The sequence below is a fragment of the Merops nubicus genome, unplaced genomic scaffold (assembly GCF_000691845.1).
Source record: "Merops nubicus isolate BGI_N331 unplaced genomic scaffold, ASM69184v1 scaffold1335, whole genome shotgun sequence".
NCBI classification, from domain to species: domain Eukaryota; kingdom Metazoa; phylum Chordata; class Aves; order Coraciiformes; family Meropidae; genus Merops; species Merops nubicus.
The window spans coordinates 32,215-48,412 of NW_008607515.1; the positions used below are offsets into that span (position 1 = coordinate 32,215).

Here is a 16,198-nt window from a genome sequence, read left to right on the forward strand (position 1 = left end):
GAATTTTACAGGTAGTCTCAGCATTCTGAAGTGAGTATGTGAGGAAAACCACACTTTCATCATAGCACTGTTAATATATAAAACTGTAGTCAAAGCTGGGGTTGCATTGCACATGAAGTAAGATTTTTTTCCATGTTCCAGGGTGTATGTTTCCCAAATATATAGTTTATAATACAATGGTGAATTTTATTGCATGAAGTGAATTCTGTGATCTTTTCACTACTACTTTCTAGTTAAATCGTAATAAGATTTGTATTACAGCTCAAAAGAGGTAATTATTTTTGAATGCTCTTAAATGACTTCAAGTAGCATGTGAATGACCTTTTCAAAGGTCAGTGTTTTTAAAGACTGAATTAGTTTTACTTACCCCAAAATATCCCTTTATGTACTTGGTTAAGCATATTCTTATTACTTCAAATTTTGTAGGTATTATCATACTAAACATAAAAGTCACAAAACCTGGCATTTAATAATACTCAAAAATTCTGACTGGCTTGGTTTTTTTTGCTAGTTAGCATAATTCTCTAGCTTAGTAATACTTATTCACAAAAAAAAAAAGGCAAATTTCACAGAGATAGTTTGGTGTTGTGTGTTGTTTGTTTGGTCGGTTGGGTTTTTTTAATTAAACTGTCAGAATTTCCCTTCTCAACCTAAATTAACGAAAAGCTGTTTTCTGTCCAGATAATCTCTCTCACATACAACGAAGGGACTTCCCTGTAGGAAGATTTCCATTTCCTCTTAACGGTTTGCATGGCATTTCCTGTGTCCTTTTCAGTACATCTGAACAATCCCAGTTCAGGAGTGTTTGTTCAGCAGCCTTTAGAAAGTCCCTGATGTCTCGGTTGCCTCCTGCTCTTGCTGGCAGAGCTTTGGCCTTGGATATGGCAGAGGTAGCAAAGAAAAACTTCATTATAAATCTGCAGTAACAAATTCTAATAGTAGAAATGGGGGCTGCAATGCAGTCATTTCAGACAGCTCTAACTGCAGCTTGTGTTGACAGCAGTGGTGTCCACTTGCACCATCTGCATTTTCCTACCACCTTCCTTGTACCAGTACTAGCATGTCAACTATCTGGCCCTGGTATCAAGTTGGACTAGGCAGTATCCAAAATCTGAAGTCTTCAGCTGCTTCAGATTGTTGAACTTTGTCACCATGCTGCTGTATGATCACTGTTTTGAAGTGAGGACATACATTTGATGGTAGACCACAGTTGGACTGAAGGTAAGCTGAAGCCCTGTGTGTCCTATGAAATTCATTTATGAATAGTCATGACTTTCTTTAGATGCGGACTTAACAGTTTTACTAGTCTTATCTTGTGTATCACAAGATACTGTATTTAGTGCAGATGCCTCTAAATTAAGCCCAAGGACTTCAGTTAGACTATAAGAAGGTCATGCTGTTCTGCACTGTATACTGAGTTCAGGAGCAGGAGATATTTCCACAGCACATAAAGGCCCTGCAGTAGCACGGAACTGATGAGATAAGACAGGCCCACATGGTCCTCCACACTGTCTGCTAAGAAATGTGAAAAAAAATCTGAAATTCTTTGTCACTATGACCTAGGGGGAAATATGTTTCTCATCTGAGATCTCGTGGTCAGTCTGTCCTTGAGTGTGACAGCAAAGTGCAGGAGATACATTGAAAAATGTAGATTATTTATAGGATCTCCAAGCACCTTTTTGCTCTTTCAGATGCTGCGACCTGCCTCTTGTATATCATACAGGGAAATCCATCTACCTCATCAAAACCAAACCCACCTCTCTTTGTTTTTTTTTCTGTGCATTTGTGTAGTGAGGGGAAAAGATCCTTTTAAGTGACTGCTGAAGTCTTGAACTGTGATGTTTAATTGTAGGTGTTGCCGCAATTTCCAGCTGCAGCGTTAGGTGCATTTGCCAGACTGTGCAAGGAACAAGGACTGTGGAGGGAGAGCTTGAGGAGGGGTCAGTCCAGAGGCTCACAGACTCCAAGTCACAAGCCCTTGCCTGTACCCATACCTGTGCCCGTCCAGTCTGCTTAGAGTAACACTGACTTCGTACATACCTAAATCGTCTTAGTGTATTACTTTAAAGAAATATATTTAAAGGATTTTAACCCTGCTGGTTTTGCCCGGGAAGAAAACACCCCCAGCGGGACCCCAGTAGTACCTCCAGGGTGGTCGTCAGTGAAGAGGAGGACAGTGGTGAGTAAAGGAGGGATGGGCAACGATCGCTTTCTTCCAAAATAAAAGGTTTTAATAACATGAAAATAACAAACAAAAAACCACCTGAGGCAGGCACTGAAACAGCACCCACCCCAGGGGAGAAGCGAAGGAGCATGGGGCCTTGGGGCCAGGGGTTTTTAACAGGTAGGTAGGTGGGTTTACAAAGGCATCGTCCTTTAAGGATACCTGGATGGGTTACCGACAGGTCAGGGGTCCAATGGGTGTTAGGGGATTGGTCTTGTGGTGGCTAAGCCAACCACAACCTGGGAAAGATGGAAAATTCTGGATGTGTGCCCGTGTTTGGGGACAAAGAGGCAACAGAAACCTCTGTCTCCAGGAGGCGCACTGCAACATTAGTGCTAATGAAAATAGCTACGTTTTCCAGGTGGCAAGTCAAATCACTGTCATAGGTTTATTTAGGAGAAGGATAAATTGGGATCTTTTCAAACTTAAAAGCAGCAGTTTACTGGATTGCCGTTAATAATACACACTGACAACAATTAGGTCTTATGTATTACTTATCATTTCTTGTATTGAGGACAGTTTAACTGAAAAATCATAACCTTATTAGCTGTAAGGGCAGAATACCACAAAACTGCTGTCATATATCCAACATAGCTTATGTATAAATATATATGTACACATAGATTATATATTTATATAGAGAATTATAGAAGAAATATTTGTTTATGATTTTCTACATAATTATTAATCCCTTTTCATGCATATAACCTATAAACTCGTTACCAAGAATAAGATGATTAAATATGAATGGTATTATTTGAAGGAATAGAACGAATAGATCAAATGCCCACAGTTACAAACCTCTCCTGCTCCTTTCATAATGTATGTATACATATGTCTTGGCAAGTCATCTTTACAGTGCTATAATTCAATATCACTAATTAAACGTTGTATCACAAAAAATACAGATTTGAAGTTGTATCTGTACCATAGTGAAATAAAATTTACAAACAGCTTGATCTTTGTTAGCATCATATTATGTGGGTTTGTAACAGTCATAAACAGTTGGAGTTTTGAAAAACTTATTCAGTTCAACCTTCTGCAGTGAGTGCAGAATCATCTTTCTTTGCAGTAATGCCCTTATTTAAATGTATTTTTGAACACATCTAATGAAGATATCTCCATTGGACATTAAAGAGTTTATTTCATTCTGAATAACACGCCTTGGGTGGTGTAACCCAAACTTTGCAAGAATAAGTGCCCTTATTTCAAATGATATGTCTTGGCCAGCACAGTTGCTTTAGCTTAGATGGCTTTTATTTAACATATTTATTAGCTCTTTATATACAACTTTGGATTGAAATGCATGAAGAATAGGCATAATACTTAGCAGTAAAATTGAGTTGCCAGAATACATAATGGTCTGATTACCTGAAATTCTTAGATACCACTTCCAGAAGAAAACTGCAAATGCTTATTTTTATATGACAAGAAACACAAATTATTCTTTGGTCTCAAAGAGTGAAATAAAAAAAAAAGCATTTCATAAATACTGTACAGTTATTAATTGGTTTTCTTATTTACTGTGGTATTACCCTGCATTTAAGTAGTAGCTGTTTTTTTAATCTCTTCAAGCATACTTTGCTTATGCTTCACTTTAGCCAAATTCCTGCAACTTGAAAACTAATTAAATCCTCTGAGAGCAAACTGTCTATACCTATCACACTGACTTTCATGCTAAATGATCAGATTATGGGGGAATAATAAAATACTTGAGATACACACCACTTGTCACAATTCTCTGCTTATGCTTCCACAGGAGGACTCATCTGATCTTCTGGCTGGAAGATGAAGGACATCCTTAAAGCTGTAAATAAATTCTAGATAAATTCAGTCTAACATAGCATACAGTTCCAGGATATAGTACCAAAAAGCACCCTCAGGAGGGTAGAGTCCAAGCATTTATTCCTTTTACTATGTTGCTTTTCAGTGCTAAACAAAATTAGAGGAATGCAATAAAAATTAAACTCAAGCTATGCTGACAAGCATATAGGAAAGTGAAAGGGCATACAGAGAAGAAACAGTGAATTACCTCACAAGACAAGAAAGAATGATTTTTTTTTTTCTTTCTGCCTGTAGAATAACTGTTGCCTTCCTGCTTTACTTTTTTTTTTTCCTTACTATTAATGTAGTAATTTTTATTTTACCTGTGTTTCTACTGGTCATTCACTTTTGTATTGTTTTCTTTTGCTTTCCATGATTGCTTTTTGGAATAATAACTTGAAGGATCTAAGATGCCTATACCCTTCCTGATTGCCTGTAGCATTTACCTGGTGTCAGGATTTAAGTGTGTATGGCAACTCTTCTCTTTATAAGGATTGTATAAGCTTCTTCCTTTAAACAGGGAAGCCAGGAGGCTTAAAGTAATTATCATCTACTAGCTGTCTGTTAAAAGGATAGGTTTCTACTCAGCAGCTCCTGATAATTTTTTACCTAGAAAATTTGAAAACATCAATGGTATATCTCTCTGAAGTGGAAATGTAAAACATTTACTCTTAAAAAAGGAAGGGAATTTTGGATTTCATGGACAATAGAATTCCTGAGTGTGAATCAATGTGTTGCAACATACAGGTTCTAATCAAAGGCTAGTATCTATCCCAGTGTGATCCCAGACCTACTGAGGTCAAAGCAAGTGCCCCCTCTGGCATGGGAAGATCTTAGGTGAGGTTCTTAAAGTTTAGTAGGTGCTTTGTAACATAGAATAGTGCAGAACTGAGTTTAGTTTTTCAAGGTATTTCTTAAAGAGATATAACAATTTTTATGAAGTTCTGTCTTCTGTTCTTCAAAATGCTTTGAGCTTTCCTCAGTGATTAAAAAAGCCTATGCTGTGAGAGGAGATGATGAGCTTAGAAAATGATTGTGTTAGGAAGATACTAGGTAATTTGGTGTGTGATAACTCTTTTATATAAAACCAATGTATCAGTAGATGTGGTGGTTAGAAACTGTAATATAGAAAGCATATTTTAAAAATGCAATCAGAGTCAGTAATCAGTGGATTTATTGTATGGGCTGTCAAAAAATACTCTTAATGTGGTCCAGCTATTTGAGTAAAACTTAATGCTTTTTTTGGTAAAAACTTCTTTTAGTGTAGAGAACATTTTGGGCAGAAATTTAAACTGTTCAGTTGAACAGAATGTGAACAATAACAAAATAAAGGACATGGTTCAACAGCTTTAAATAGAAATGTGGAATTGTGGTTTTGAACAGCTTTTAATACTAGATTTTAATTTTTTTTTGTCAACACTTTTTTTTTTCCCCCAAAAAGCTTTTTTGGTTTTGTGGTTTTATTTTTGTTTCTCAACTGTCCTTTGACTTAAACATGCCATGCTTTCATACTGTTCCACTGTGCCTCTCTGATGTGTGAATAACAGCCTCCACTATAGGGTTGTTTTATAGGAACAACTGATCATAATGCATAAAATACACATTTAAATATTCCTTAATATTTAAACAGTAGTGGACAGGGTGCATAAATATTTTTGGAGGTGTGAGAGAGATGTTTGAAAAACAACTTTCATGAATGACTTTTGAAAGCAAATGGCTCTAATTCCTATGATTTTTGGATTCTGATTAATTTTGTATGTGTGCAGTGTTCTGAATATCATGTCATATTCATATGGGTCATGTCCTTCTTGTGTTACATCTATTGTACTAAAATGTGTTAAATAGCAATATAAATTTAATTCTACAACAGCACAGGAAGTAATACTTATCAGGAGATTTAAAGCCCACCAAAAATGTCGGGTTGTTTTTTCCTCCTTTAAATGTCTGTTTTAATAGACATACTGTGAATACTTACTGAAAACGAGGTAATTTTTACCTTGCCATGGGAAGAGGCTTTGCAGAGTTGGTTAGGTCTTCTAGGTCCTTGACACTAAGAAGAGAGGAGAGGATCACTTCAAGATCATGAAGTCAAAAAACTTAACCCAGAATGGCCAAGTCCACCACTAAACCATATCCCTGGGTGCCATATCTTCATGTCTTTTAAATTCCTCCAGGGATGGTGACTCCACCATTCCTTGGGCAGCCTGTTCCAATGCTTGATAAGCCTTTTGGTAAAGAAATTTTTCCTGATGTCCGGCTGAAAACTCCTCTGGCACAACTTGAAGCCATTTCTTCTTGTCCTATCACTGGCTACGTGAAAGAAGAGACCAATACCCATCTTGTTACAGTCTCCTTTCAGGTTGTGCTATGGATTGATAACATCTCCACTGAGTCTCCTTTTCTCCTGACACACTCATAGCCTGCTTGTGGAGATATGGCTAGTGCATTTGGCAATGTAAGGGATCCTTCTGTAACTCTAGACTCTGCTGCCTTGGTAGAACAAGAAGCTAGAAATCAGCAATCTGTTTGTATATTTCAATGTCAACAGTGGACTTACTAGATCTTGTAAGTCGAGTTGGGCTTCATATAGTATTGCTTTACTTCTGTTCTTAGGGAAAGCCTAGCTGTGACATACAGACCTGTTGCCATAGCTTCACCATCTTTTTATTGCCCTGAGGGCTGTTAAGGCAGACAGCCTTTAGCACTCTTTCAGTTCTGCTATGTCACAGACTTCCCATGTTATGAGCCACTATATCTACATCTGATTTTATGATTAAATAAAGAAGTCCTTCATCTACCTACTCTTCATCTTTAGAAGGCTTGTTCAGGTGGTTTGGCATTGCCATCAGTGAAAGCTGTAGTACCTTTTGTGTTCCTTATGATTACAGCTCGCTCTTAGAGCTTTGGCAGCTAAGTTTACCTTTAAATGTTTTTTTCTGGAATAACACTGGAAGTTTCTTTGGTTTGAAATTACCCTAGAGGCACTAAGAGTGTAGGATTCTGGGGGCTTCTCTGCAGCACAGTAGTTTTTCATGAAAAGTACTGCTCCTGATGATTGCTTATGCCTGAGCCTAGCTAGCGTTTTCTCTCTCTAGATTGAGAGCTTTGGATTCATGTATTACTGGGTTAGCTCCAGGGAGCCCTCCTGGTCTTCTAGGCAACCAAAGTTTCTTCAGCCTGAAGTACAGAAATGGGGAGATACACAATGATGTTCTCAGGTCTGTTTTGTGGAATGTTTCTTCTTTGTGTGTGCCTTGTGATCAGTTGCTTAAGGTTAAGTATCAAGAAACAACAGATTTTTTTTTTATCTCTGAATTCTCTTCCAAGGACTGTGGACAGGTGCACTCTTAGCCCCATGTTTAGAAATGGTAACATATTAATTACCTTCATTTTTTTTCTTTGTCAAGACTTACCTTCTGTATGACAGAAGAACAGTGCATTTCTGGTGCCTTGAGCTACAGCATTACCCAGGCAGTTTGATCTCAGAACATACTGTCTCTCTTGGTTTGGAGACCTGTAGTTCTTCCTGTGATTTCAGGTTTTCTTGCAACAAACTGAGGTCATTATCGAGTCTTGAGCCTCTGTTTTTTGACATCTTAGTGCCTAGATGGTGGATGGCTTTCAAGATTTTAGTGGGGCTGTTTCTTACTGATTGGAGGCTAATTAATAGACATGTTGAAGGAAGGGTTGGGCTTACTGAATGATGCGTTTGGTTTGGCATAGGTCTGCATTGCACTCATCTCTTTTAAACTGCCTGTGTGCAAATCTGGTTTATTTCTGTGATCTGAAAAAAACAAACAAAAGCCATTGACATAGTTTTTTTCATTCAGCAGCTTTTTAGGCTTTACATGACCATACTTTTGGCTTTCGCTTTTTAAGAATCTGTCTTCTGGTGGGCTTTTGGAAACTCTCCCAGGCAGACTTTTTTCTCCTGCTAGAATCCAATTCCTCAATAGTGAATGACCCTGATTTTATTACCTTGAGGAGCACAACCATTTTTTCACTTGGTCTTGCCCACTTTTTTGTTAAATGTTCTTTTAAGTAGAAATTACTTCAACTACCTGTGGAAGATGGACATTCCTATTCTTATATTAAAACCTTCTCATGCCATTCTCATTAAGTTCTGCAGTCTTTACTCACTTTGATATTAGAGATTCAGTTTAGTTACTAACCTTCACATGATTTTTATTATGAGTGTTTCACTAACTGAAACTTCTTATTCATTCTGAGTATTACCTATTTTTGTATATTGACAAGACAAAGTTAGGAAGGCTGCTCATGTTTTCATACCACCTGCTGAATAGTCCTGTGGGTCCTTTATTTGAGCACAGAAGACATCTCTGGATGGCTGACTGCCCAATAAAGTCTTTTCCTTTGTTGAAAGGTCATTGAACTTAAGTTCAATTAATAGCTGTGGCAGTCATGCAGAGTCTACCTGTAGCTGGGATCTGTTGGTCTGCCATAGAGAGCTTCACTGAGTCATCTGAGTGCTGTGTTTTCATTTCCATTTCAAGGCTGCTTTAGAAAGAGCAGTTTTTCATTCTTCATTCTAGTAGGAGCTTTTGAACCTTTTTGCAGTCTATTTACAATGTACAGTGTTTCTCGCAGTGTTTATACATACAGACAGACCTTGAAGGTGAAAGTTTGGCTATTTACTATAAATTATTTTTCTTGAGATAAATTGTGTCTATGTGCATTCAGTAATCCACCACATCTGCTCTACCTTGAGCAACTGTGGCATTCTACATTGAGAGGAACCATACCCTACCTATAAATCTTTCAGCATAAGCACAAGGGATAGGGCCTGTGTGTTGTCCTGCAGAGACGGCAGAGTAACAAATAGTCTAATTTAAAATACTTCAGCATGGTGAAAAATAAGTAATGTGTTTTCACTTTTTATGAGGATAACTTCTTGGTTTTTTTTTTCCCTTTGTCAAATAAATGAAACAGGGGGGTTCCCCCCCCCCCCTTTATTTTCCCTAATTAAAATCCAAAAAGTATTTTGACTGGGAAAAAGTATACTAAGAAGAAGTTACTATTTTTTGATAAGTTCTAGGAAGTAATGTCTGTCTGTATCTGTTATATTAATTTTGTTAAGGCTTTCTTTAGGTGAGTGTTTCGTGTGTGTGAACCTTTTAGCTATGGAGACTGTTGCTTTTTTAATATCAAGCTATCTTGATCACTGCTGAAGTGATGTTAATTACTTAACTTCATTAAAAGATGCCTGAAGAGTGGTTCATGTTTTCATTTGTTGTCACTGGCCTTCTGGAAAGTTTTGTTATTAAAAATAGCAGGCACAAATTGCTGATTGGAATAAAGTGATTAGTGAAGTTTGCTTTTCTGTTTTACCTAAGGTGATTGTAGCATATTGATGTGGTAGCCTCTGAGTTAAGAGCTGGGCTGTGACAGCAATTAAACTACAAACAGGTTTCATTAGTTGGCTTGGGTTGAAAACAACAACAAAATCAAGCAAAAATTATTAGAGGTCTGAGAAGACAGGGCCAACAAGGAAAGACAGGTAGCATTTTTTATGTGAAATGAGAGGAATTAGGGAAGACACGATGAATTTCAAAATAAATAAACTTAATTTCAGGAGGACTGCATGTATTTTGCTGGCATGAAATCTGTAAGTATTGGTATTTTCTAAAACATTCTCCTCCTCCTTTCTGCCCCTTCCCCCTTAGGAGAGGCAGAATTACAGATGTTTGTGTTGAAATTTGCTCACAATTTGCCCTGAGGGGGAAAAAAAAAAAATTAAAATAAAATTGTAATATTTCTTTCAAAAATGTTTTAACACTAAAATCACAAAAGCCCAATAATACTTCTCAATTGTATAACACTTGAATTTTGTCATTTTACTTAAACTTGTTTAAATTTTCTTTGCTTTTGAAAAATCAAAAAAAACAATCTTACCCAATCTAGTTTTACCTGCAACTATTTCTCCTCTATATTTAGGCTGCCTAGAAAAATAAAGCAGAATACAGCCAAGGTACACATTGTTAATGGAATTCTAGTCCACTTAATGCAGTGTTTCAGAGCTATGACTGAACCATTTGAGGGTGTTTGAAGCATTTTTGGTGCCAGCGATCCATGGATAAGAATTCACAAGAACCACTTTTGAAGTAGTCATTTGGTTGGGCACTCAAAAAGTAAATTAATCACATGCAGTAAAGAAAGGAGTCTTGGATTTGAGGGAATGATCCAGTCAGATACAGGGTAAATGACCAAAAAATAATGACTGTTTAATAATCTTGTAGCAGGCGAAGTGTATTTTTATACCTCGTTAGCAGATTATGTATATATTTTAGAGTTTAGTCTTGTGTTTTAGTTGTCTGTATGTAAAAATGATCTTGATGAAAAGCAACCATCTTAAAAATGTTTTCAAATGGTAGCCACAGAGATCATATGTCTATAATAAGCCTGTGGTTTAGCACTGACTCCACCAGTAGTATATGAGCTATAGAGTACATAGTTGCTTAAAATCCTCTCTTTGTAAGTGATGTATTCACTTTGGACTAACCAATACACTCTGATAATGACTTTGGCCTCAGAAAGAGCTGTAAAAAGGCCATGAATAAGCATATGGAATAAGGGTGGAGTGCAGGATGGAGCCTGAACAAATAACTGAGAAGAGATAGCCTGTTCTGTAGAAGAAGAGGCCTGCAGACAGCAGCTACTGAAAATGCTTCTGGTAAGCAGGCAGTCTGTGCCTTACAATACTGCAAGTGTAATTTGAAGTACAATGTACTGATAAGAGGATGTGGGAGGCTCTGGAAAAGACCTGATAATTTTGACTGTACCAGTGGAAACCTTGAATTCCTGGAAATCTCATTTGCTGCATTTTTTGTGAAGAGTGGAACATTTAATTTTATGTAAACAGAGGATATGACTGTTCAGTTCAAAACTGGCATACATGCAATTACTTTGATAGTTTAGGGACCAAGACCTTTGTGTGACAGGAAAAAAAAATTGTGTTCTAAACTGATAAATTTGTGTGTTTTTGTTTTTTTTTTTAAAAAAAAGTTATTTTAAAAAGCACTAGGTAAATAGGCACCCACTCTCCCTAATTATTTAATTTGGTTGCTAATGAAAAATGTACTTTGTCATTTTTCCATACTATTTAAGAAATCTGTTCTCCCCACTGACCTTTTCAGAAGGCAGGGTAATTGAAGTGACAGCCTGAAGAGGGAAGAAAGGATTTTAAATATCCTGTTTTTCAAATCAAATGGCATCTACTTGTCTCATGCTTATGGAGACCTATTTTAGAGAAGAAAATGAACCTTCCCACTCCCACTGAATTAACTGAAGTTTGTTATTTCTGGGAACTGACACATGAAGTAACTGTTCCGCACTCTAGAGAGAAATTGCTGAGCTTGAAGACAGTGATGTTGCTGTAATTTAAGAGTGAATTTAAATGTCTCCAAGGGTTATGTGAGTTTCTCCATGTAAAGTTAGGGGTTAATGCATTATTCTGTCACCTTTCCTAATATTTAGTGTGTGTTGCCATTTTTTTTTTTTAATTCAGAAGTCCTGTTGACTTCAGCTGAAGCTCTGCATAAAAATATATATTTCAGAATTTGCCTGAAATGTTTCATATTGAAGGTATTTCTAGTGTTGCTTTCATGTGGTATGGATTTATAAATTATACAGCATGAATTGTAGAGGGAGGGATGGAAAACGTATTATACTTGTATTTGAAACCAACACATGGCCGGAAAAAAGCTTTCGTTCCACAAGGTACCTGTTGCTCCTATTGAATATTACAGAAGCTGAGTTCTATCCCTTTACTCTGTTTCTTCTGTGTCTTCAGTCCCCAGATGACAGGAAATGAGTTGTTGCAAATGAGCCTGATCTGTGCTTCTTTGAGGTCACTCTGTGTGTGGCGGATGTTCCGGCTGCATCCATTCTCCACTCTATTCTGTGTTGCATTTCCTCTGCTTTGAATTGGTGGGAAGGATCAAGGGAAGTATGGTGGCACCAGGTCACCATGTAAAATAAGGCCATGGAGCACCAGAAAAAACAACTTCCTAGGTCATTCTGGATAAAGTACAGTTTAGTAACAAACTGATCAAAATTCAGAATTTGTTTTGATTCAGTCAGACAAAGTAAACTGCCTTGGTAAATCTAGGTTACAATTGTGGGACTTTAATTTGGAGATTAAGCATCAGTCTTTTGTTAGCTTCATCTCCACTTAGGCTGAAAGCAGATTCTGAAGTAGGAGGAGTCTGTTCAATGGTAGTTGCAGCTTTGAACCAGGTTATTCATCCTGATCCTTTGGATAATATTATTGAAATCACTGGCAAGACTTTACAGCTGCTTCCCCAACCCCCCTTTAAAGTGTTCTTCTTCTTGTAAGCCATTGGATGATTGTACAGTACAATATACACTAAGCACATTGTTTAGCACGGTGATAAAAATTATGCATGTGTTCCCAGTTAAAACTGACTGTTACTACTATAATGCTGTCTTAAAATAAAATTTTAATTGATGCGAGTCAAATCTTTGTTTGCCAGAAAGAAAAGTCACATCTTATCCTTTTTATGCTCACTGAATTTTCTTTGTGTTTTCTTTTTTAAATAGTGATTCCAGAGTTTATTAGTCAAGTAAATACTGCATTGGAGAGCTTAAGCAAGAACACAGTGCATCTGTTTGATGACAACCAGTTCGTGGATATATCCAAGAAGGTGTATGATACAATTCACAACATCAGATGCTCTGTCATGATGATTCGGGTAAGGTTTTTGTGTTTGTTAATGTAATACTCATTTCCCAGATAGCTGGGGACATCAGGGCATTTTCTGGAGAATTTAAAACTCTGTATGTGAACAATGTCCTAAAGCTTAGATCCAGATTGAACTGCTCTGGAGAATTTGGATTACTGTGAAACACACATAGTTAAGAGGGCTAGAATTGCATGGAGTACCAGATCAGAATATTGCATACAAGTATCTTCTGTTCTTTAAAAATATTTATTTCTGTTTGGTTGATAAAGACCTTCATTCACTTCGTTAGAGGTCGGCGTGTGGCTACAAACCCAAATCTGCTTGTAGCTCTTCAATGTTAAACTTATTTAGTGGAATGTAGAAACAGAGAGTATATTCCAGTGATCTTAATCTCTTGTTGAAATTTTGTCAGCTTCACACCATAAGACTTAACAGCCTGATTTCTGTTAATCTTACATAATCACAATCAATGTACTTATACTAGTATTTTTCCTGAAACTCAAAAAAATGCTTCAGAACAGCATACTTTTAAAACTTGAAAGGAAGTTGTCAGATGCAGAATTTTCCCCAGATATCTTCAGTCCACAAATTCCATTTCAAATGATACAATAACTGAGATGCAAAATCTATACATTCATCAGTCTTGGTTTTAAATAAAATTAAACATTAATAAAAATATCGATTTATTTTTCAAAGAAAGGTTACCTTCTTCATTGTCTTTTCAGTTGAGAAGAAAGTAAGAAATAGGTTCCTCCTTTTTTTAGAATATAAAGATATATTATAGGTTAGTGTGGCCAGCAGATTCAGGCAGGGGATTCTGCTGTTCAGCTCCACCCTGAGGCCTCACTTGAGTACTCTGTCTAGCTCTGGAGCACTCAGCATGAGAAAAACATGGACCTGTTGGAGCAGGGCTAGAGTAGGCCACAAATATTATCCAAGGGCTGGAAGCTCTCTGCTGTGAGGCCAAGCTGAGGGAGTTTTGATTGTTCAGCCTGGAGAAGAGAAGGTGCCAGGGAGGCCTTATTGTGGCCTTTCAGTACTTGAAGGGGGCCCATAACAAAGATGGGGACAGTATTTTTAGCAGGGACTATTGTCCTCTAATATGATAGGACAAGGGGTGATGGTTTCAAATTAAAAGAGGTGAGATTCAGGCTAGATATAAGGAAGAAATTTCTTCAGCTGTGGGTGGTGAGACATTGGCACAGGTTGCCCAGAGTGGTGGTAGAAAGTCCATCCCTGGAAACATTCCAGGTCAGGTTGGACTGGGCTGTGAGCAACCTGCTCACAGGTTAAAGATATCTCAGCTCACTGCAGGGAGGTTGGACTAGATGACCTTTAAATTTTGATTCCATGATTCTATGGCTGTGACACGGAAAATTTTACTGAATCTTAACATATTGCAGCGTGCAAGTTAAACAGTTTCAGTAGGAATTCAAATGTGCAAGAATCTTTAGAATATCTCCTTTTTCCAGGTGTCAGTTATGAAATTATATCCTTAAACACTGTTTTATGGTTTGCTGTTCTTTCACTTCACTTACAGTGATTTTTCATTGGTTGCCAGCAAATTAGTCTTAAATGATTCTGGCTTGAAGTGATTGTTTGTAAGGTTTTTTTTTGTCTATCTGGTGGTTGTGCATTTAGCCAGGCATGAAAAATTAGATAATGATATACTACTGTATCTGGAAGGCTCACTAAAGCCTGGCCTACTTGTCGTGTTCAGCACCTATCTACTTGATGTAGGGTGCAGCTAGTACCATGTAATTTCATTGCAACTGCCTGAAAAAGTTTTATTACTGTATTGCCAATTTTCAGTCCTGAAGCACTTAAAAAATACTTTTGTTTCTTATCAGATTTAGGAATTTCCTAATCCTGTTTGAATTATATATGGCTTCTACCACATATATTCAAGGAATCTTCATATTTGTCTGCTTGTCTTCTGTTTCTGCCTGTCACTGTTACTCCTCCTCTTATGGCATCTTCCATGTGTTTACTTTTCATGCCACCCTGCCTTTGTCAGATAACCATTTACAAATCCCAAAGCAGTAGGCACATCTCCAACAAAGACAAAAGCTCCTCCTTTAAACTGTACACCTCTTGAGAGGAGTCCAAGCTGGAACCATTTTCACTCAAAAAGGCCTTTTTCGTGATACATTCTTCCAACCTTATACTTTAAAGATATACTTTCTCTGCTAATCAGGGAACTATAAAATGTAAAACTTTTTTTCCAGATACGTACAGAAAAAACAGCAGAGATTTTCAGTATCAAACAGGGACAAGTATCTACCAGGAAAATCACATTTATGTGATTTATAGCTACTTCATGCAGTTAGACTGTGATTACTGATGGTTATCAGTATGCAGATGTTACTTGCTGGGTTCAGTTCCAGTCTTGTTATGACTGGGAGTAGTTCTGGGGTGGACCTTTCTGCTTCAGACCCAAGGAAGATAGCATCAGACCTTTTACTTGCTAGCCTACACAGCATCTGAAATGACTGGGACACTGGGAGGGTCATTGTATTCTTTTCTTCTGTCCCCTTTAATTCTGAGATTCCTACTCAGGGAAAACCAAGTGCCAGGATAGATAAGTGGTTTTGATGTGACAGTCTTTGACAATGGAAATTTTCTGAACTCTACCTCTCCTTATTTGCTAATGCAGAACTCTGCTTTTTCCAGGCTCAATATGCCTCACTTCATACAGTTATACTTCCTGGCTCTATTCCTCTACTTTGTAGAAGATTTTTGCCCCATAGCAGGAACAATTTATGAGTTAGATTTATCTGGCAAAACAAACCAGATTGAGGGTGATCCTCCATTAGGTCTTCTGATTAATTCCTGTTTCAGTGAACGCAGGCTATGAGTTTTGGTTAGGACATCTAATTTTTTTCTAGATCAGATAAGCTTCACTTAATGCCTGCGTTGTTCATCCTGCCTTCCCTGAAGTGGCCCATGGACTGGTTTTTTTTTTTTTTTAGGATTACAAAGTTGTTTCTGTACGCAGGCTATGAGTTTTGGTTAGGACATCTAATTTTTTTTCTAGATCAGGTAAGCTTCACTTAATGCCTGCATTGTTCATCCTGCCTTCCCTTAAGTGGCCCATGGACTCTGGGTTGTTTTTTTTTTTTTAGGATTACAAAGTTGTTTCTGTCTGTCCTACAGTGAGGTCTTAGTTTTCTATATATGCAGTCTTCTTGGGCTTGAACTGCAGACGATCATGACTGACTGACTAGTCCTTTATGGAGTTTTTAATTTTTGGGGAATGCACTGAGGAGTTTAACAAAACTTCAGTCAGTCTTTATGAAGATGTAGACAGTGCTCTGAAGAAATTCTTGAGTGTATATATTTACAGTCCTCTGTGATGTGTGTGTGTATGTGGCCACTCTAAAAAGAAAAGGATATTACATCACATGTACTTCTTTCTGAAACATTA

General features: G+C 37.3%; 1 protein-coding gene across 1 annotated transcript in view; it reads left to right on the plus strand.

Annotated features, from left to right (window-relative positions):
* Nucleotides 1-16,198, plus strand: part of CTNNA3 (catenin (cadherin-associated protein), alpha 3) — a gene marked incomplete at its 5' end in the record, with an annotated part of 123,543 nt that overhangs the window by 17,663 nt on the left and 89,682 nt on the right. The window contains one exon of the mRNA XM_008939954.1: nucleotides 12,629-12,780. Within this exon, the coding sequence (XP_008938202.1) occupies nucleotides 12,629-12,780 (152 nt within the window). The remainder of the gene's footprint in view (nucleotides 1-12,628; nucleotides 12,781-16,198) is intronic.